The sequence below is a fragment of the Monodelphis domestica genome, chromosome 1 (genome assembly GCF_027887165.1).
Source record: "Monodelphis domestica isolate mMonDom1 chromosome 1, mMonDom1.pri, whole genome shotgun sequence".
NCBI lineage: Eukaryota > Metazoa > Chordata > Mammalia > Didelphimorphia > Didelphidae > Monodelphis > Monodelphis domestica.
The window spans coordinates 174245775-174268777 of NC_077227.1; the positions used below are offsets into that span (position 1 = coordinate 174245775).

At 40.6% G+C, this 23003-nt stretch overlaps 2 protein-coding genes across 4 annotated transcripts; both read left to right on the forward strand.

Annotated features, from left to right (window-relative positions):
• The first annotated feature begins 7354 nt into the window (after nt 1-7354).
• Nucleotides 7355-17375, forward strand: METTL17 (methyltransferase like 17). Its single transcript, XM_007479764.2, has 14 exons — nt 7355-7504; nt 8672-8825; nt 8910-9044; nt 10321-10402; nt 11544-11625; nt 11784-11857; nt 13004-13098; nt 13485-13555; nt 13707-13814; nt 15661-15729; nt 16232-16282; nt 16500-16592; nt 16753-16937; nt 17037-17375. Exons 1-14 carry the CDS (start codon nt 7367-7369, stop codon nt 17140-17142), a joined length of 1443 nt encoding a protein of 480 aa, XP_007479826.2. The 5' UTR covers nt 7355-7366; the 3' UTR covers nt 17143-17375.
• A 133-nt stretch (nt 17376-17508) lies between these two features.
• SLC39A2 (solute carrier family 39 member 2) lies at nt 17509-20725 on the forward strand. 3 transcript variants are annotated; one of them, XM_001368754.4, is made up of 4 exons: nt 17509-18680; nt 18908-19038; nt 19281-19331; nt 19759-20725. In XM_001368754.4, exons 1-4 carry the CDS (start codon nt 18566-18568, stop codon nt 20398-20400), a joined length of 939 nt encoding a protein of 312 aa, XP_001368791.1. In that variant the 5' UTR covers nt 17509-18565; the 3' UTR covers nt 20401-20725. The 3 variants fall into 3 exon arrangements, with proteins under 3 accessions (XP_001368791.1, XP_056665954.1, XP_007479827.1); XM_056809976.1 differs by having other exon boundaries at nt 18908-19025; nt 19286-19331; XM_007479765.3 differs by having other exon boundaries at nt 19286-19331; nt 19759-19895.
• Nucleotides 20726-23003: the final 2278 nt, after the last annotated feature.

Genomic DNA, 23003 nt, shown 5'->3' on the forward strand with positions numbered 1-23003 from the left:
CATCTTTAATGTTATTTTTGCTGACAAAACCATATATATTTTTTATGCCAAACCATCTGATAATCTAAGGATATGGTAGAAAAAAATGTTCTTTTATAGGTCTTCAGTAGCATTGGACACTGAAGAGTCAAGAGCTACCTGTCCCTCTCTGAAGAAGCTTTTGACAAGTCAAATCTCCAAAAGAATTGATTCCCACTGGATGATGACTATAAGGGGTTGGTTGTAAATAGGGCTAATGGTTGGGGTTTGGAGGTACAACTGGTGGTAGAAACTGCTTTTCCTTGGATTCTTGGGTTCTGTCTCAAGCTATTTCCAGTCAGGTCTGAAGAGAGGTAATGGTCAAGGTGGTAGCAGTGGTTTTATTTGCCTGTCACCTCCTTTCTCTCCCTCAGGGTACCTTTAGTTAGGCTTACTGGTCCACCCTATGGGAGGCAAAAGATCAACAGTCAATGAAGATAGCTAATCCCATTCCCAAAGCAGGTGATCCCCAGAATGACAGCTTCGATGGCTGGATTAGAAGCAGGACCCTGATCCACAACAGACAGCTGTTCCCAAGGCTCTGGGGCTTACCTACATAGAGACAACTAGTCAATGTTTAGTGATGATGTTGGAAAAGATAGGTGGCTCTTTCTCTACAGGGGTTATTCCTTTGTAGCGATAATGACTATGAGAATAAAGCCAAAAGCAGGGCAATATCCAGGGATCACTACTATTTCCAAGGCCTTTGGACTCGGGATTCCAAACTGTCTTCATGTGAGTTTGAGAGGAGGTAGTGAATATGGTGGCAGTGGTTTGCTCACCTGACACATACACATACTTCATTTCTCCCACAGGGTGTTTTGCTGCCTCACCTAAGCTGTCTTGCCTGCTCTGGGTTGAAATATTACTGTTAATCAACTAGCATCTATAAATACTTTGTTCCAGCCACTCTGCTAAGTACTGAGTATACAATACAAAGAATGACAAGAAAAATTCCTTATTCTCAAGACCCTTATATGTCCTGTCCAAGTTCTAAGACTCCAAAGCAACTCTCATCTCCAATCCCATCTTTGTTTTCCCAATGTTGCATCAGTAGAGTTAATGTAGTAAAATTATTAAAACATGAATTGTTTTTGCAGGTAAGATGCTATGAGGGTTTCCCTGCCCCCTCCAGAGGACTATGGATCAGATCAGACCCTATCTGTATTATTCTATGCATAGAGACCTCAAGGTCATTCCTCTGAGATTTGGAGTCATCATTTTAATCTTCATCACCAACAAATATTTATTGAGCATTTTATATGTACTTTGACCCATGACCAAATAAGGAGGGTATTTTTCTCAGAGCAGTGAAGTAGACAATGCCCTAGGCAAGGAGCCAAGGAGACATGAAGTCATGTCTAGAATTTCACATGAAGATACTGTACCATTTTGGACAAGGTCTCTTCTTCATACCGCACCCTGAACCCTTTTTCTTTGCTTCAATTTCCCCAACCATTATATTGGTGGGGAAAGGATCCCTTCTTAGCTCCAGGCCAGAGTTAGAACTAAGGAGGCAGTCTTTTCTCAATTTTCATCCCTCTTGAGCTCTCTGCAGCCTTTGCCATTGTTCATTACCTTTTTCTCCTTGATACTCTCTGCTCTCTAATTTTTCTTTTTTTAATTAATTCATTTTTGTTATGTTTTTAGTAACCACCAACACTAACAAAAATATCTAACCAAAAAAATGCATAAAAAGATTATGTGCAATACCTCAAACTCTACATTGTTTAGAATTTGTTTAAAGATATGTAAATTATATGTATGCTAATATAACCATCCTCTGCTTTTGATTTCTCTTTGTATTTCTTGTATGTCTATACTTTTTTCTCTTGATTTTGTGGTTGTAAATATTTTTATGTAATCATGATATGTATTATTCTTATTCTTTTTTCTTCTCTTTTATCTCTTCATATATTTCCCTTATTTTTCTTATGTTTCCAATCATTATTTCTAATAATATAATCCATTACATTCAAATATCACAATCCAATCATTTTGTCATAACAAAGCTTCCATTAATATTTTCATACATGTACAGCTTTTTACCCTTTCAATATTGCCCTTACGGACAACCCTTAGTAATGGAGTCTCTAGGTCAATGAGTATGAGCAGTTTCATAGCCCTTGATGTATGTTTCCATATTGTTTTCTTAAAAAAAAAAAAGATTCAAAGATACTCTAGTAATGTAATATCAGGCCTGGTTCTCTGTTAATATATATTAACAGGACCATAGTTTGCTAGATTGGTCCTTAGGCAACAGACAAAATCTGTTGCCAGGACCATACTCTTTTCAAAGCAAATCTTTCCAACTTAGTGGAAATCCAGTGGAACTTTTTTTCCAGTGCCACCATCCCTCAGGGATGCAGGATTACCTCCATTTTATGATAGGTGTTAAAGTAAGACTTTTGCAGGATATTTATGCTCTCTAAGTCATTGCTGTTCCACCAGAAACTATGTTTAGGTTATGTGTATGCTCAGGCTTAGATCCACTACTAACCTCATGCAGGTGTGTGGGAACTCCCTAGATATCTATCTTTTTTAACTTTTCTAAGATTCTATTCATCTCCTTAACTTTTTTCTTATTTATTGGTTAAAACTATAGAGTTCTGATAGAAGAAAACTAAAGTTTGCCATTATTATTTTGTTATCTATTTCCATCTGTATCTCATTTAGTTTTTTCTTTAAAAATCTGGGTGCTATAACACTTGATGCACACATCCAATACTGATAATTCTTCATTATCCACAGTAACCCCTAATCAATATAATATAGTTGCCCCATTCATCTCTTCCAGTTATCTATGCTTTAGTCCAAATTCTGTCAAAGATCATAACTGTTGATGCTGTCATTTCTGGTTCATCTGAGGCACATTATTTTCTGCTCCAGTTCCTCACCTTCACTCTATGTTTCTCATTTTCAATGTATTTCTTATAAACAACATGTTGTCAGGTCCTGGCTTTTGGTCCTTTTTGCTATCCATTTTCTTCCCATGTGTGAATTCATTCCAACATCATAGTTACTAGTTGTGCATTTCAATCTACTCCATTCCTCCTCACTTTCTCCCCCTCTTCCTTTCTTTCTGCTGTATCCCTCCTCAGATGTCCTTCCTTCAACCAATACTTTTCCTATTCACATCCCTTCTTTTACAATTTTAATTTTTACTCATAATTTTTATGCACATAAGATTTTATATATTTTAATCTACTTTTTATCTTTTTCTTTCTTCAGTTCCAATGAATTCAATTATCATGTCTATACTGATGATTCCCAGATCTACTTATCCCTAACCTCTCTCCTGACCCCCCAGTCTCAAAATTCCAACGATAATACTGTCTTCCCAGTCATTCAAGCACATATCTTAGGTGTCATCCTTGTTTCCTCACTCTTTTTCACCACCCACCATACCAATCTGTTTGATAAATATAACGAAGCCTCGCTTCATAACAACTCTCTTATGTGCAACTTTCTGTCCTCCAATAGTGCAGGTATTTAACACTTCCCCCTGGACTATTGACATAGATTACTAGATGAAAGTCCTGCTTTAAGTCCCTTCGAATTCTAATCTATTCTCCATTGAGATGTCAAATGAATCTTCCTAAAATGCAGGTATGACAATGTCACACCTATCTACCCTCAAAAAAACTGGCTCCCTCTAGGATCTAGCCTCTAGGATCAAATATTAAATCTTCTTTCAAAGGGGCTTTCAAAGCCCAGCACAACCTAGTCCCTTCCAATCTTTCCAATCTTCTTATTCTTAACTCCACTCCAGTTACTTCTCATTCCAGTGACAGTAACCTCTTTGATATTCTTCTCCCAAGACTTTCTATTCCCTAACACCAAGCATTTTTTAGGACTGTCCCCTCAGTCTGGAATGTTCTTCTCTTTTGTTCAAGTCCCAGATAAAATCTCACCTTCTACGAAGCTTTCCCAATCCCTCTTAATGCCTTAGTGCCTTACTTCTGTTGATTTTCTCCAATTTATCCTGTTTCTACCTTCTTTGTAAATAGTTTTTTGCATGATGTTCCCCCAACTACTGTAAATTCCTTGAGAATAGTGTGAATCTTGAAATTTCTCAGACTTGTGAATGTTAAAAATTTTCACATTGGGGAATTCTCCATTGGAACAATGCCCTACTAGGAACATTCCCCATTTTGACAGTGAGAACTCTACTTGGATCAGAAATGGGAGGACCTCTACTCCACCCTTACTTAAGACTGCTTTAGGGGAGAAAACTCCTTGCTAAACAATGAAAGTACTTAAACCCATACTTATAATGAGGCAAAAAGTTCTTTAAGCCATGCCTATTTTTAGAAGTAATACAAAGGGGTGCTAAGTACCTATTAAAGGTCAGGCAACTTGTAAACTTGCCAGGAGCAAAGAGGTGAAAACTTATTCAGAAGTTTTTTCTGGTTCAAACTTACTAAAGGGATTAGTCGACCCAGCAGTGAATTCAGAATGGGTTGTCCTTTGGAAAAACGTCTACTGTGATTGGTAGATGTAAGGACTTAGGGGAGGTGACATAGGAGAAAACCCCCTATATAAGAAAAAGCAGAAATCTCTTATGAGAATCCTTTTGGAGAATCTTTTGAAGATCTCTGGAGAAGGGAAGCTCTTGGAGGACAATCTCTAAGGAGGTCTCGCTGGAGCTCCTCTGAGGGGACTCTGTCCCTCTGGAGGCTCTTGAGAGAGGCCCTTTGAAACAGTCTCTGGCTGGAAGGCTCTTTGAGGAAGACTCTGGCTGGAACTCTCTCTGAAGAGATTCTGTCACTAGAATCCTTGCTTAGACAGACCTTGTGGTGAGTGATAAAAGACTGACTGACTGATCTCTCTCAAGACTCAGGTCTAGGCCATGTTGGCTTAAGGCCCTTCATACTTATTTCCTTTTTCTCTCTTTCTCTTTTTTTCTTTAATTCCTCATTGTATTATTAATTAAATTCTCTATAAAACCCAGTTGACTTGGGTATATTCATAATTGGGAATATTTCCCTGGCGACCACCTTATATTTGATTTAAAACCAAGACACTGTAGTGAAACATATTTTCCGCAGTCACAAATTTACTCACCCACTCTTATATCTACTACAATTTATCTCTTCCAACCATTTTAACTCTTACAGTTTATGACCCCAACTCTTTTAACTGCCACAGTTTATGGCAGACAACTATTTTAAATGTAACAATAGGAACCATTTTTTGCCTCTTAATCCTTAGTCTTTAGCACAGTGCATGACACATATTAGATACTTTAAAAATAAATGCTTGTTCACTAATAGAAACAAGAGACAGGAAAGCAAAAGGATCATTACAGATTATTTTGTTCTATCTCATCATTTTACAGATGAGGAAACTGACTCAGTAAGGGAAGTGTCTTGCAAAAGGATGCCCAGCTAGTAATAAGGCCATAGTCCTTTAGTGTATTTTTAATTGCAACAGGTGCTTTTCATTAAAATCACTATTTAGTAGTTACAAAAGTGATACTTTGGTTAAGGGTACTCCTCTGCCTCCTTCAATCATATGCCATCTTTTCTAATCTTCTCCTGCACTGCATTCTTCCTCTTTTGCAATAAGAAAAATGAGGAAGGATAGGATCTGGTATCACTATATGCTCATTAGCTATGGAGCAATAAACCTGCCTTGAAGGAGAAAGACTTGGGCAAGTAATTTAACTTCACCTAGACTCAAGACACCTCATTTTCAAAATAAGTATGACTCATCCCCATCTCACAATTCCTGTAACACTTAAAGGTGATAAGTACATATGAGAAGACAAATCCAGTTCTTTATTCTTACTCGTTTTTTAATTATCAACTAGAAGTTATCTTCATGTACTTCCCTTCTTGCTATAACTATACTGAGTGCCTCCCAGAGACTGTTTTGTTGACATTCTGAATACTTCCAAGTAAATACAATTTTATTAGTGTTGTCCTTTTTCATGGGTGCCCTTGAAATTATAACTTTGTTTTTGAGAGAAAGTTCATCTTTGCTTCTGTATGCCAATTTGGAATCAAGTGAATTGTTACAGGTTTCATCTTTTCATATAGGTTAGGCAATTAAAAAACTTTGATCTCCACACCTTCCATAATGACAGTCATAGGGAAAGAATGTTCTTCCTAATTGGAAATCAAAGGTTATCAGTTAATAAATTCAAATTTCACATGGTTCAATATTCTATCCAGTTACAACATCGAATATAGAAAAATATAGAATATAGAATGTAGAAATAAATTTGAAGCATGGAACTATTTGAGTGAAACACTCTCAAATTCTATCCTTGAAAGAAGGGTATATTCTAATATTTATGCTGGAATTATACATTCATAATTTTGTTACTATGTAATTCAAATTATTTTTATAAATTCTTGTGTTTCAGAAGAGCTAAGAATGTACCCCCCCAAGAGCATGAATTGAAAATATAAAAGTATCTTTGATAGTAGATTTATTAAAAGCTATGTAGAGTCATAAAGTAGTATGATGAAATGTCAGTGAATGGCTGTGGGAAATGAGATCCTATATGGTACCAGCATGTAAATCCAAATTTCATTTAAGTCAGTATGAAACTAAAATTGTATGCAGTCTCATTTAAAGTGAACTGTTTTTCCTGTTTGGTTTAAATTCAATTGTGATATTTTTCTCTAAAAATAAAATAAAACCTGATGAAAAATACTTAAAATTTGGCCTTAAGGTAAAATGTCTTTAAGACCACTTGTCTAATTTGATTAAATATTATTTTTTTGAAACCGAAGCAAATTGTTTTCATTAAAATTATTTGTTTAAAGGCTAATCATCTGGGGAGACATTTTGTCAATAATGTATAGTTTCTTTTTTACTTTAGTGTTTTAAAATAGCGTTCTTGTAATTTTACACTTTCGTGAAGGAATTGACTTGCATTTTTACTTCAGTTTTGCATTTGTTCATGAAAATTTTTAGGAGGAATGAATACTTAACATTTGAATCCTGGATGATACTACTAAATTAATACTGTGATTGCAAATGTTTAAAAAAAATAAAAATAAGAAAATAGGTAGAACAGTTACTGCTTCCGCCCGCACAAAACCCTAAAAAGTCCTCCAGGAAAAAGGAAGCATAGGGACTGCCTATCAGAGACTATCCCAAGAAAGAGACACACCAAGAGGACCTTCTCAGACACTGCCCATTCTTTCCTTTGGCTAAATCTGACCCATGTACATCTTCTCATTGGGGAAACACTTATGTAGCTGGATGATTTACAAAGAGGTCGCCGATTGGCGCCTCTCCCGATTCGATTGCTTGATGACGTATATCCCGCTTCTCCTGGAGGTGGGGCGGGGAATAGGAATGAGTTTGCGCTGGAAGAGCGAATGGGGGAATGGTTCTGGAGGATCACGGACATTTCAATTTCCGCTTCCTGCTTGCTCCAGAAAACATGGCAGCTACCAGAAAGTTGAGGGCCCTATTGCGGCCGAGAAGATGGAACTGTCAGCCGGGAGGAATCCTGTTCTTCCGGGTGAGAGCCTTTTTCCTCCTCGCGCATTTCCCTGCTTTTCGAAACAGCCCTGCCTGGGTTTCATCGGGAAAGCCTTTGAGAGAGAGCGCTCCGGCCCCAACCCAGTAAATCAATGTGTGCATTTGGTCACGTGAAAACTGTCATCTCGCAAGTCAAAGAAAAAGACGAGTTACCAACAGTTATAGAGGGACAGAGCCATGAAAAGCGATGCTAGAGTCGAAAGCCTAAGATAAGAAAATGTGTGACAGGGAACCTGAGAGACAGGAAGGATGAAGGGGAAAAAATAATAATCAAATGTTCAAATGCATGTAGACATAGAGGAAGTCAGAAATGGAGTGGGTAGAGGAAGAAGCCAAGCCTTGGCTAGAATGGGATGAGTACTCAGCGGTAGCCCTAGGACCTGTCCAAGTCGACTGCAGGATTTACTTGCAAGGCTATTAATAGCCTCCTGGCTAAGATCTTTGTCTAAACTTACTTTTGCCTCACACTGTATGAAACAGGAGAGAAAGTAGCTCCCAAACCAGAATTCATCAGCTCTGCTCATTAAATCCACCTTCATCCACAGTGAAATCACTTAGACCCTGATACTACCTGGGGTTGCGGCTTGTTGAGTATGTAGCAGTAGACTGAATTCTTGTTCAACTGTGCATCAAATTTGAAATTTCTTCCAACTCTTGAAGGCTGATTCTTCAAACCCAACTTTTGGGGAAAGAGCCCCACTGCCCAAGGCAAGAGAAACCTCCCTATTCCTGAAGAAGTCTCCTGTCCTAAAATAATAGATTTAGAAATAGAGGTGATCTTAAAGCATATTTAGTTCAAAGCACTTATTTTACAGATGAGGAAACTTTATGAGGCTTAGAGTTTACGGGAAAGTGGCAGATGTGAGCTTCAAATTCTAATCCCGCCTATTGTAAAAGCAGCATACCTTCCACTGGGTTATGCTGCCATGCATGTTTCTGTCTTCATCCACAATATTCCCTCTTGACTAGCAGTTTAATAAATGCCTGTTAATTGAGTTGAATCTCAATCTGTGCCACCCCAGTTGATTTCAAGTGAAATAATATGCATAAAACACTGTAAAACTATTTTTAAAATGTGAGCTATTATTATCCAGATTTCTTCATACACTAAATTACTTCATTCAGTTTTCCTCTTTCTGGAATTTAGGCACTTGCTGTGCAGATTCCCAGAGTGCCCCAGGAGAATAATGAATTAGATTTCCTGGGAAAGAAACCACATCGTAAGCACCCTGGCATCTTACAGTTGTCGCGGGTGAAACTGCCACAGGCCCTGGTCACTGCAGCCCAATGTCTAGTACAGGGTGAGTAATTTCCTTGGGAATTAATAGAGAAAAGAAAGGAATCTTCATTTAACTGACTAACCCCTTTTCATTTCTGCCCCACAGAAACCTCTATACCTAATATAGAAGAGCAAGTTCAGACACTCACTAACTACCTCTGGAGTCGGAAGCTTCCTACAGAACCTGAGGAGCTACGAAAAAAAGCAATACAGCTGAAAAATAAATTACAACAGGATGCAGGTAAAGACTAAGATGGACCGAAGGAAGAGGCTAAGTCAGACTAGTCAAGGAGAGAAAAAAGATGAACTTGTCAATCAATTTTGCAGGCAAATACATTGCTTTTCCATTATGTCTTTGGTCAAATTGGTCATAAATAGCACTTAACAACTGGAAACTATATATATATATGTATGTATGTAAAAATGGGAATAAGAATGCATATATTACTTACCACAAGTTTTTTTCTGAAAACCAAATGAGATAATATATATAAAACACTTTGGAAATGGTAAAGTATTATATAAATGTAACCTATTATTATAGATCACTTTTGATTCTGTGTTGACATTACATATCAGGGTATGCCTGGATATATCTTGTCCATAGCCAAACCTTTCTCATTTTCCCAGAATCATCTGAATCAGAAATGATCAGGAAATGTGTTAGACCTTCCCAGATTATAGCATAGAATGAAATCCCATCCACATACATTCCTCTATGACATCCTTGACTGAGCCTAGATTTAAACTAGCTTCAGTAGTGTTTTTACACAATTATGACATTCTTGATTTTCCAGCACACTTTCCTTCAGGTCTAATGCAGAAAGAAGTAATAGTGACTTCAAACTTGAATTATGATCTGCCATGCATTGTTACTTACCCTAATGTTAGATGAGTAGCTATTTCTTTTTAATTAATTAATTTCTGCAAGCATTATCTCTCCCTCCCATTCCTCACACTCCATTATTAGGAAGGAAAAATTAAATCTTCATAATGACTATGAAGAACCCAGCAAAACAAATTCCCACATTAGCTAAACCCAAAACTTTAGCAATTTTCCAATATGTAGTCACTTCTTTAATTTGTGTGAGGCTATGAGTAGCTATTTCCGAGACTACTTGTAACTTTGCAGATAATACTTGGTTTACACAGGGCTAGAAAGTGTTGCAGAAGAGAGACGTTCCTGATCTAACAATTTCCATAACCTTGTCATCTAGGCCCTCATCATCACATTTACACAGAACCAAAACTGAGATACTGAGGGATGTCAGAAGGGGCAACTAGGCAAAATCAACTATCAGAAAAAGAATAATGCTTTGGGCAACCCATTGTTCTGATGCCACAGAACAACATGTCTTTCCTTTTTATGTAATATTTTTCTATAGGTTTAGACTGGAAACCTCCTAAGTCTTAAGTCCCTATTGGGGAAAAAAAAAACAGTAGATAACATTCTCAAACTAAATGCTAAGTTTCATCTTGCTGGTTCCTCAACTTTATTCATTGCTTTCTCCTCTCAGGGTCATTACAGTCAGAAGAACAGCTTCATGGAGCTGTTCTGAGGGCCCTACGCAAAACCACCTATCACTGGCAAAGTCTGAGGTAAGGAAATTGCCTCAAGATGGAGGAAATTATAAAGATCAGAAAGAAAGAGGGTAGCAAGGTGGCACAGTGGCTAGTGGTCCAGACCTGAAGTCTGGAGGACCTGGCTTTAGATGTGATACTCAGATATTTCCTACCTGTGTCACCTTGGATAAATCACTTAACCCCAACTGCCTAACCCTTACCATTCTTCTGTCTTAGAATTGATACTAAGGCAGAAGGTAAGGGTTTAAAAAAAAAAGAAAAGAAATTAAGGAACTACTTCTGAGGACAAAGAATAGTCCTATCCAACTAGAGTCTACAGTACCTGAGGAGTAAAGTATGATATCTTGGTTATGTAGGTACCAGATCATAGAAGGCTTGAATGATGAGCTAAAGAGAATAATAACAATAACAGTAATAACTGGCACTTAGGTTGCTTTAAGATTTCCAGATTGCTCTACATATGCTATCTCATTCAGTCTTCATAGCAACCCTGTAAGATAGGTGTTATTATTATCCCCATTTTATAGCAAAATAAAAGAGATCAGGTGATTTGCCTAGGGCCATATAGCTACAAAGTATATGAGGTAGAATTTGAATTCAGCTCTTCTTTACACCAAATTTTGTGTACTTTGCATTAGACCTAGTGTAAAAATGGAGATTTGAACCCCAGACTTCAATTTCCAGAAGTCCTTGGTACTTCCCAGAATTCCCTCTAATCTCACCTGAGTCTCCACCTGGGCGAGAATACAATTTAGCATTTAAAGGGCTCTCTGCCTCCCAAGAGCTCTCTTCTTCTGCTTCTAAGCACACAGGTAGACTCTCTACTTGGCATGCAAGATGTAGTAAGTGAAATGTGAATGGACTAATCAGCCCTAGGCACGTGCTTTTCTTATTTTGTATTTCTTTATCCTTGATTTCTAATAATTTTTAATAAACCTCATAAAATATAATATTTCTATTACTAGAAACTAATTTAACTGTTACACTAGGTGCTTCCCATAGATATCCTTGTGTAATGATTGAAGGTTTTTGAGCATGATGTAAGCTCTCTGCTTTAGAAAAATGTATCTGGAAGCAGATACATATAAGAGATAATGTGGGGCTAATAATCTATAGAATTTGATGGATAATTAAATGCAACTGATTTCTTTGATAGCTATGATGAAATGCTGAGCCTGGTATACATGGCAGCACGACTGGACGGTGGCTATGCAGCTGTTTCCAGAGCTTTCCATGAGGTAAGATCTCTTACCTTCAATTCCAGAAAGATTCCAGAGGTATCCACAAACATCTTACATGTAACCTCTCCTGGACCTGTATTCTGAGTAATCTCTACTAAGAACCAGTAGTTCCTAGCATCTCATCTTGAGTGTTAGTTAACCTTCTGTTTCTTCAGATCCAAGCTCGTGTTCCAGACTTTAAGCCACAAACTTTGATGGATTTTGGCTCAGGCACCGGTTCTGTTACTTGGTGAGTAATTCAAGCTATCATAAGCCCCACAATTTCCAGCTCAGAAAACCCCACCTGTACCATTCCAAAGTCAAGAAACTGGTAGACTCTAGAAGATGGAGAAGTTAAGGATTGGGCACTGATGTTATCCATATTTTGCTTTAAATAATTTCTAGGTAGGAGCAAGGAAGGAGTCTTAGAAGCATGAGGAATAGGTCAGAGTTTGGAAGTAAAGAAAGGGTACATTTGGAGAAGGAAGGAGAGAAATGTAACATCAGTTTCTGTATATCACTTTCTAGTATACAAACATTTTTCGGATTCTCTCTCCTCCATACTCTCCATCCTCCCTCCAAAAGGCCCAGAGAAAGTAATAGAAATTAAACCATTAAACAGTGCTTAAAGGACTATAAAACTGTGTATAATACTCTTTGATCCTATACTACTACTATTGGAGCTGTATACCAAAGAGATCATTAAAAAAGGGGAAAGAACCTACTTGTACAAAAAGTACAAAAACAGCTCTTTTTGAGGTGGCAAAATAAAAAACAGCTCTTTTTATGGTGGCAAAGAATTGGAAATTATAGGGAGTCTATAATTAGGGAATGGCTGAAAAAATTGTGGTATATGTTGGTGATGGAATACTATTGTTCTATAAGAAACAGTGAACAGGATGATTTTGGAAAAAGCTAGAAAGATCTACATGAACTGATGCAGAGCTAAATAAGCAAAACAGGGAGAACATTGACACAGTGACAGCAATATTGTAGAATGATCAGCTGTGAAAAACTCAACAATACAATGATCTAGGACAATTCTAAAGGTCTTCTGACAAAATACTATCCATCTCCTGAGAAAGGACTGTTGGAGTCAGATGCCGATGAAAGCATACTATCTTTCATGTTAGTTTATGGTTTTATTTGAGGGTTTTGGTTTTATATGAGTTTTCTCTTACAACAATGACCAATATAGAAGTGTGTTTTGCATGATAATACATTTATAACCCAGAAAGAAAAAAAAGAAATGACCATTAATGTTTAAACTTTATCTGACATAATTAGGAGTTTCTTTTAGTAATGCTCTTTTTAAGAATTCTTATCTTTTAATATCATTGTAAAAAAAAAAAAAGAACTCTTTTAGAGTCTTTTGGTTGTCCTCCTATATTCACAGGGCTGCTTATAGTAGCTGGGGCCAGAGCCTTCGTGAATATTTGTGTGTGGACAGCTCAGCTGCCATGCTAGCCTTGGCAGAAAGGCTTCTGAAAGGTGAGTGTAAAACAGTATTTGTTGAAATGATCTACAAATGAAAAAAGCAAAGGACTAGATGGGGAGAGAACAAAGAAGGAGAGTTAGATTTTGCATTCCAAAAAAAAAATTCTTTCAAAAGATCAGATATGACCAATTCCCTTTTGTATTTTCCTTAGCTATAGGGAAAGGATAGAATCCTTTGCTAAGCTAGGAGTGGGCTGGTTGGAATCAAGCAGAAAGAACCCTATTCTCTTCCTATTCTTCTCATGCCTTTCCTTCTTCATCCCATACTTATTAGCTTTTTTTTCTCATTTCTTGGGGCCTTTATTCTCTACTTAGATGCTCTCCCCAAATACATAGACACATAGACACACTTTAACTAGTACTCTTTTTTTGTTTCCCAGGTGGCTTAGAGTCTGGGAAACCCCATATCCCAGGAGTCTTTTTTAGACAATTTCTCCCAGTCTCACCAAAGGCAAGTGCCTGATTTCCTCACTTGTGGAAGGATAGGCAAATGGAGAATTTCAACATTGACTTTATAGCACAGTCTGAGTATTTGGCAATTGGTGGAAACAAAGCATAAGGGAGAGAAGTCTGTCTAAAGTGCCCCTTGTATTGATTTCCAGGTACAGTTTGATGTGGTGGTGTCTGCTTTCTCTCTAAGTGAGTTGCCGAGCATGGCTGATCGAACTGAAGTCATCCAAACCTTATGGCGTAAGACAGGCCACTTCCTGGTAAGCCAAGATCTCCCTTCACCTCTCAATAAACCCCCTAGGGGTCCAACCTCTTCTTATGTGAAAAATCACTTATCCTTAAAACCTTTATTCAGCACTATCGTATCTATAAGCTTCTTCTGTCTTACTTCTTTTCTCAGCCAGATTCCTTGAAAAATCTACTGTAGTTAATCGCCTTCATTTTTTTCAATTGAAACTGCCCTTGGCAGAGTAACTAATAACTTCTTAATTGCCAAGTCTTAGAGCCTTTTCTCAATCTTCATCCTTCCTAACCTCTCTGAATGATGACACAATTGATTATTCTCTCTACTTTGGTATTCTTCTTTCTGGGTTTTCATGACATTGCACCCTTTTGTTTCTGATCTTGCCTGCTTAACCACTCCTCAGTCTCTTTTGCTGGATCATCATTTACAAGAAACCCTTTAATTATGAGTGTACCTCAAAGCTCTCTCCTGTGCCCATTTCTTTTCTTCCTCTATACTCTTTTGCTTAATGAACTCATCTACTCCCAGAGTTTTCATTATCAACTCTCAACTGATAACTCTGAAATCTATAATTCTAGTCCAGCTTTTTTTCTTGAACTCCAGTCTTTTATCAGTCAGGCAATAAACATTAAGTACTAACTTTGTTCCAGGCACTGTAATAAGCACTAGAAATACAAGTACAGCCCCTTCTCTCAAGGAACTTACATTCTTATTAAGAGAGACATTAAAAAAAGATGTAAAAAATGAGAATTAGGGAGGCAATTGGGGGGTGAAAGGTTGAACAAGGCATAATAGAGAAATTCAGGAGTACAGTCTGGAGAGGGATAAGACATATCCAGGGCCTGGGAACCCTCCTTAAATGGAGGTTCTTTGAGGAGCCATCCAATTAGGGAGAGGCCACAGGAATAGAAAGATATTTTAATTCCAAGGCTATCCTTGACAGTTGTCATCTTCTGCCTGCAATTTATTTCATTCTGGATATATTATATAGGCATTGCTTACTTAACACACCCAAAACTGAACTCATTAACTCCCTCTTCCCCCCCTCCCCCCCAAACCTGTAAGAGCACTACCATTCACCATAGAGAGTATAGTGGAAAGAATACTGGGTTTGGAATCAAACACCATGGGTTTGAATTCTGATTGCCATTTATTACCTCTGTGACCTTGAGCTAATTAGTTTCTTAACCTCTCTCTGCCTCAGTTTCCTCATCTATAAGTGAAAGAATTGGAGTAGATGACTTCTAATGTCCCTTCCACATCTCTGTAGACTTTTGATCCTTCCAGTCACCCAGATTTATATCTTCAACATAATACTCAATTCCTCTCACTCACCCCACTCCATGTCCAATCAACTGCCAAATCTTGTCCATTCCATATTTCTATATTTCTCACATCTTTCCTCACATATTTCAGAATCCCTGGTTATTTGAAGGGTTGTTTTTTTTCCTCCCAAGATCATTTTAAGGACCACTTTCTACTTGCTGTGCCACCTTTCCTGATCTACCAGCTGCTTCTTCCTATTTTCACCTCATGTCTGTCTTGTATATATTTTGTGTGTGCTTTTGGGGTTACATGTTTTTCTGTTAAGCTGTAAGCCATTTGAGTGCAATGGTTTTTAAAATTTTTGTCTTTGTATCTCTACTGCTTAATTCATAGTTAACTCCTCATAAATGCTTGTTGATTAATCCTCTCTTTTTCTTCTTCTCAGGTCTTTATCCTTCTTTAAGGGTCCTTAACCTCCTCCTTCTTTGTGGTCTCCTTTCTACTCCTTACCTTGTAGAATAGGCATAACTGGAATGGGGTTCACTGATGTCTCCAATACTTTGGATGTTCTACTCATTTTCCAATTTCTTCCACAGGTTTTGGTGGAGAATGGAACAAAAAGTGGACACCATCTCCTCATGGATGCCAGGGACCTAGTCCTTAGAGTAAGGTTCCTTTCCTTTACCCTACCATACTTCCTCAGAGCTAGCATTCCCTTGAAAACTAGGAATGTTTTATATATTAAGGATAAGTCCCAGTTGACTAAGCATATTGTCCTGGGTCTGAATGACTGTCCATCTGAGAAGGGAGTAAACTGAGTACTACTATAGGTTTCTGAAACATTGGGGGAGTATGAGCTGTATTGTAAGATCAGGGGTCACTAAGTAACCCAAAGTAGTCAATGGATTGTGAGCCTCCTGGGTTGCACAATAGCAGGATTTTAAGAAGTAGAATTTTCTGGTAAGAATGAGTTACCATCTCCTGCATGCTTCCAGGTATGCCTTAAGATATTGATAGTAGTCACCTAGATTGACATAAGAGTATTTAAAGACCAAAGAAGAACTGATGAAGTCAATCCTTTAGATGGGAAATCACAATGACTGAAGTGTGGGAAGTAGGAAGGGTGAGAGGGTCTCTCAACCACTGACATATACTTTTGGTCTTCAGGGACAAGAGAAGTTTCCCTTAGACCCTCGACCTGGACATGTCTTCGCTCCAGTGAGTGCTCTTCTTTGATTATACCAATAGAAATAATTCTGGACTCAACTATGATCTGGAAAGGTGGAAAGGAGATTAACCTATTCTTTTATCCTACTTTCCATCTGTTTATCTTATCTGTACTCATAGTTCCACTGGTCTTACCCTATTCTCCTCCAGTTCTACTCTACTTCTCTGTCTTTTGGTTTCTCTAACCTGTATTTCTTGTTTTCCACAGTGCCCCCATGAACTTCCCTGCCCCAAGCTATCTGCTTCTCGGCCCCAGCCCTGCAGCTTTTCCCAAGCATACAGCACCATTCCTTTTAGCTGGGTAAGCATGCTGATATGGGGTAGAGAGTACTACATGAAGTAGAGTTACAGTGAAAGGCCAAATGATCTGGGCTGTAGGAGGCAATAGGTCTTTGAAGGTCAGGCTTAAAGGTAAGAGGTTTCCTTTTTCCCCCAATCACCTTCTCTGTCTTTAACTTCAGAATCATAGTCATAAGGAAGAGAAGTTTTCTCTTGTAATCCTGAGCCGAGGCCGCCCAGGGGAATATCATCAATGGGCCCGTCTCACCCAACCTGTTCTTAAGCGGCCTCGCCATGTACATTGCCACCTGTGCTTCCCTGATGGGCATCTCCAACATGTTGTGGTTACTCCTCGACGACATGGCAGGTATGAGGGAATGTGAGGAATTGGGGGAGAGGAAGGAATATAAAACCCTTGAAGGGGAAAGGGAAACCATATTGAAGTCTCTTCTTTTCTTCTTCTTAGAGACTTATATCGTTGTGCTCGAGCTAGTAGCTGGGGAGATCGCTTGCCTTTAACCACTTCACCTGAGTTTCCTTCATCCTCTCTTCAAGATCCTTCTGACAACTGATGAGAGATCACAGGAGTAGTTGACTGACACCTCCCAGCTTTTGCCATCCTTGCCAGAAATGAAGCTTCCTAGACATTCATGATACGGGTACCAAATACCCTCTGACTGAACTGAATTCATTTTTTTAAGAGCTAGAAAAAAGAATTGTGGTGGGATTCTTAGAAGGAAAGAATTCAGGGTTTCCTTCACTCAAGTTTTGACCTGCTATGATAATAAATTTTAATTTTAGGGTTCTTTGTATTCCCACCTAGTCCTTAGCCCATCCTGATATTGTTCCTTTTATAGGAATCACTGCTCATCAAGGGTAGTAGTGTTTGGAAGTAGTGGGAGAAATAAGTGGCAAGAGCCACCCCCAGCTTTTCTGAAAACTGGCTCAACAGGTCTTAATGTAGTGTATAGGCAAGCCTGCATAGGAAAGCCAATGTCCACCTATCCTGTCCTCTCTTCCCTTCTGACTTCTCCTGCCCCTTCTAAGGTTCTTCATCCAGATCAGAACTTTGCTTGGCCCTCTCACTTAGAGTTGAACCCAAGTTATGAGTCAGGGCTGAACCCTTTAGCAAGCTCCATTCCAACGTACTTCCAGCTAGTACATTTTACTCTAAACAGTTAATATTTCCATTTTCCCCAGGCTTCATTAAATCTCAGGGCCCTTGAGGCTTATAGCCACTTAGCTTACTTTAGCCCCACTCAAAGCATTCATCAGGTATAGGAAGAGGCAGGGTCAGTGTTAATGTACTGGCCCCATAAATCCCTTCTTCCCTACAAAAAAAAAATTCATTCTGTTCATTGTCTGGGGTTGCAGGTTAGGGGAGTCAACCTCTCAGTTCCCACAGAATGGCAAAACAGAGAGCCCTAGCCCTACCTGCTTTTGCCCCAGCTGGCCCCAAATCCCCTCTCAAAGGGTGCAGTTCAGGTGTCAGATACAGCAGCCTACAAAGCAAAGAAATTGAGTAAAGAAACAGGGACAAATGGTTTGGATTCAGTGTTTCAAGCAAGGAAGGGCCAGGCTTTTGTCCCCAGGGAAAGGGGGTAGGGGCTACTCAGCCGTCAGATAGTTTGCCATCTCCCATCAGGTTAATCCCAGAGGTGAGCCCACACAGTTCTTGTCAGCCTCTGGATTAGTCACGGCCACGAGGAGGAGGAGAGACACACAGCTCTGGGCTTTGTCTGGCAGGGAGTCTGGAGTTTCTGGTTACTGAGCTCAACAGGGTGTGAGGCTGGGGAGGGGCCCTCGTTGGGGGGTGGGTGAAGCCAGTAGCAGAGCCCTGGTCAGAGTCAGAGACTGCTGAAGGAGCAGAAGCAACACACATCAGCTACCACCATTGCCCCCTGGGGCCAGGCGAACGAATACAATCACTTAATACTCCTGCTCTGAAGATCTACTCTATCACCCTGGGGACTCCAGTCAACCTCCACCCCAGGGATGGAGACACTTCTGGGTGTGAAAATTGGCTGTTTGCTAGCCTTGCTGGTTTTCACTCTGTTCTGTGGCCTTATTCCAATCTGCTTCAAATGGTTCCGGATCCATGCAGCCACAGGTATAGTTCTAACCCCATCTTTGTGTCCGCATCATAAGCCCCATTCTCACCTCAATTCCTCCTTTTACCTTGGCCCCTGGCTTGCCTCCACTTCTAATCCTGAACCTGGGTTTCTGCCGGTTTCTTCTTTCAAGTTCCCAGACCCCCATTATATAGCCATCCCTTTCTGCCTTTCTTGGATTGCCAGTTAAGAAGTGATCTCTGCCATTTGCCCTTTGCCTTGGCAGGGAAGCACCGCCGGGTGCTGAGCCTCCTGGGTTGTGTATCAGCAGGAGTGTTTTTGGGAGCAGGGCTCATGCACATGACAGCTGAGGCCCTGGAGGGCATTGATTCAGAGATCCAGAGGTACACCCTGCAGGTGAGGGGCTGGGATGCTGAGGTCAAGAATATGGGACCTGAGGGAGGAACCAGAACAAGCTTATAGGAAGAAGCCGGAAAGGGCCCAGGGAATAGAATAGAGTTGTATGATGAGCTGCTCTTGTGTGCAAGTAGGATAAGGAGAGGTGGGCCAGAGATTATGCTTTTTAAGGAAAGTAGAACTAGAAGAACCCAACAATAGCCTGACCCTTTCCTTTCTAATTCACACTCTCTCCTTCCCAGAACAGGACAGGAAGCAGGGGAAATTCTTCTGACACTACTGATTCCACTAACGTGAGTTCCCCCCCAGCCAGGCCCCTACCTGGAAAGACAGGAGAGCCAAATTCCTTCCCCATTCAGGCCCCTCTTGGGGGTATGTGAGGAATGTTAGACATTCCTTCTCTTCCTCGGTCTGGTTTCCCAGCCTCAAACTTTGAAACTCAAAGGTAGAATCGGTTCCATTCATTGGACTTTTCCTCTTTGTAACCCCATTCTGTGGATCTTATTCTTGTATAGAACATCCTTCCCCATGTCCCTGTCCCTGTCCCTGTTCTCATATTCTCCCCTTCAGTTCTTCTGTCCCTTTCATTTATCCCCCATCTCTAACACTATTCCCATTGCCCACCACTTCTTATCCCACCATTTTTTCATCTCATTCCCCTCTTTTCTTTCCCACCTTTTTATTTATCTTCTCACCCCATGATTCTTTCTCCTTCTCTAGGTGGATTACCCATTTGGGGAACTCATCATCTCCCTAGGCTTCTTCTTGGTCTTCCTGTTGGAGTCACTGGCACTGCAGTGGTGCCCTGGTGGTACCAAGGGGTCAAAAACACAGGAGGAAGGATGGGGTACATCCCATGGTGCCCATTCCATGAGTCTCCACAGTCATGGGCCTCTGCCATCATCCTCTCAGGGGCCCCTTAGAGCTCTGATTCTCTTACTTTCACTCTCCTTTCACTCTGTGTTTGAGGGGCTGGCTGTAGGACTTCAGTCTTCAATACCATCTGTGCTGCAGCTTTGCCTGGCTGTCCTGGCCCACAAAGGATTAGTGGTGTTTGGAGTAGGGCTTCGACTGGTGCAAACAGGCACAGAGCCACGATGGGCCCTGATCTCCATTCTGGCGTTGGCCCTCATGTCCCCCCTTGGGCTGGCTTTGGGGCTCGCTGTGGCTGGAGGAGATCCTGAAGGGGGAAGGGCTTTAGCCCAGGCTGTATTAGAAGGTGTGGCAGCCGGCACTTTCCTCTATGTAACTTTTTTAGAAATTCTTCCCAGAGAGCTGGCCAGCTCAGAATCCCCTCTAGCCAAATGGGGTTGTGTGGCTGCTGGTTTTACCTTCATGGCCATAATTGCCATCTGGGCATGAATTATCTCCTGTTCTAAGAGAGCTCCTTATCCAGGTCACTAGCCCTAGTGTCTCTGAGCTGGCCCTAGTTCTGGGACATTCTCATTGAGCTTCAATGGCACGTATCTGGTGCCATCTTCCTAACTGGATTCTAAACCACCTCTGTAGCGGTTTGCTTGGGTACCCAGCTCTGAGACAGAAAAGAGCTTGGGGCGGGGGGAAGGAGGGCACCATAGAAAGGGAGGACAATAGGATGGAGATGGAGTTTGCCTATTGCTCTAGACTTGGATACTGGACCCTCCTGTGGCGCTGGGTGTAAATAAACGTCCATCCTTCTTCCACCTCATTTTAGCCGTGTTTCTGACTTCCCTGCTCAGCATTAGAGCAGGCCTATATAGCAGGTAAGGGAGGGCAGCAGAACTAGAACTGCACATTGGCCTCTTCCTGGCTTAGGTCCCAGCTTTTTTACTGTGCATATGAGGCTGGTTGTGGAAGGATGAATTGCTAAGATTCCAGCCATCCCCTTCACCCTCCCTTCTCTTCCTGTTGGGGCTGGCAACAAACAACCAGATGGCCAAGTATAGAGAGAGGCCAAACAGAATCCAAGGGCCCCCCCACCCCATCCTCTGCTGCTGCTCATCCTTGCACATCAGGGCCCAGTAAGCCTATTTCTCACATGGCGCCCTGTGATCCCTAAGCCCAAGCCCCTTTACTGTTGTCTAGTGCTGAAGAATTAAGATAGTGTTTAGGAAGGAAGAAAGGCGCCAGATAAATGCCTGAATCAACCACAGCTCAGCCCCAGCCTCCACACAAATGCTGCCACCGCACCCTCCCCAGGACTGTTTGCTTTTCGTCTTGAATCTCCCTTGCTGTTGCCATCTCCACCTGAAATGATAACAAACAAACCAGCTTCTCTAAGATTAAGAAGGGGAGAGTTTGCAGTGCTTTTTTTGGCAGAGGCTCTAATGCAGACGTCCTGGTGTTTAGATGAAAAATCCGAGGAAATGGATATGTGCGATTCCCTCCCCAGATTTTCATTATTGAAGGGGGCTGGGGACAGCTAGATCATATTCTCAGATCTGCTTCTATCTGGCTTCTCTATCTCTTGCTCATCCTGTTTCCCTGAATACCACATAAATCATCCAGACCTGTAAAAAGGCCTAATCCTAGGACCGGAGGTCAAGCTTTAGAAAAATGTCTTCCCAAAGGAAATTGACTGCTAGAGTCTTCGTGCAATTTTCTTCCTGCGCCCCCTCCCTTTACCCTCATCGACCTTATTCTTTATACATGGAGGAGACGAGAGTAGGCTAGGGAACTGATTTGTAGAAGCATGGGAAGAAGGTGTCTCCAGATGTTGAAACAATGAGATGACTTTCGGCAAAGGCATGGCACCAGTTTCTGGGTCACTGATGGTATCAGCAACATGAAGCGAAGGCAGAGTCTCCAGGCATTATTGAGTAAAACCCTGTCTCTTTTCCAGAATATTTTCTGACCCATTGTGCCACCATTCCCTTCCTCACTTTTGTCTCCTCATCCTTTTCTTGGGATTCTCCCCACTGAGGAATCCAGGAGGCATCTTGATCCTAAAATATACTTTCCCTACAGCCAGAAGAGCAGCAGGAAACAAACTTTCTAAAGGCAGCAGGAACAACTGGAGTGATGTAAAGGGGATGGAGTTGTCAGGAGGCTATCTGCTTTTCATTGTCTCCCGCAGTAATAGGAAAAGACCTTGAACACCACAGAGATTACAAAGATGCAGAGAGGAGACAGGATAGGGTGTTTTTTTACTCCGTAATGGACCAGAAATATCACAAACAAGCTAACCTGAAGAGACCATAGGCCTCAGGAACACCCCAGGAATGAAGGCTGAACTTCATTAAACTCCGAGATAGGCCCTAGCCTAGATAGAAGAGAGAACCCAAGGCCAGCACCCAGCAAAATGAGGTATGGGAGAGAGATAAGGATCAGTTTTCATTGAAAGTAGCTTCATTCAAAGGACTGAAGATGAATAGGCAAGAATTGAGTTGCAAAGTGATGCACTAGTGAGGAAATGGAAGGTCTGAATCACTCCAAGGGAGTTTTTAAAGTCACCAAATAGTCAGCTGGGGACCTAGAGTGACAGTGACAGATCCAAAACATGAAATTAAAATGGGGAGAGCAAGCAACAATATGCACACTTTGGGGCTATATAAAGCCAATGTCATAATTCTCACTCCCCCACCTTTTTTAAAGCCAACAATTTAGCCTAAAAAGGTCACCACTGTCCAGGTTCCTTATTATAAAGTTTGGCATTGAAAGAGACTTCAGTTATAATCTAATACAATTTGCTCCTTTTCAAGATCCCTTTATAACATCTAAACTCTACTTAGTCTTCTAATTGGTAAAGGGGAGGGATGGGGGGATGTAAGGGGAATGAACCATTGCCTCCCAAGTCAGCATATTCCATTTTTCAGTATTGAGAAGTTTTTCCTTGCCTCTCCTAAATTTGTCATTCTGCAGTTTTCTAAGACCATAATTCCAAGCTCCCTCTTATTATCCCTATAAAGACTGGAAGCAATTTTAAGGCAAGATCTCAGGAGATGGTGTCAAAGTTCATCTTTTTCCTATTACCCAAAATTCACTGC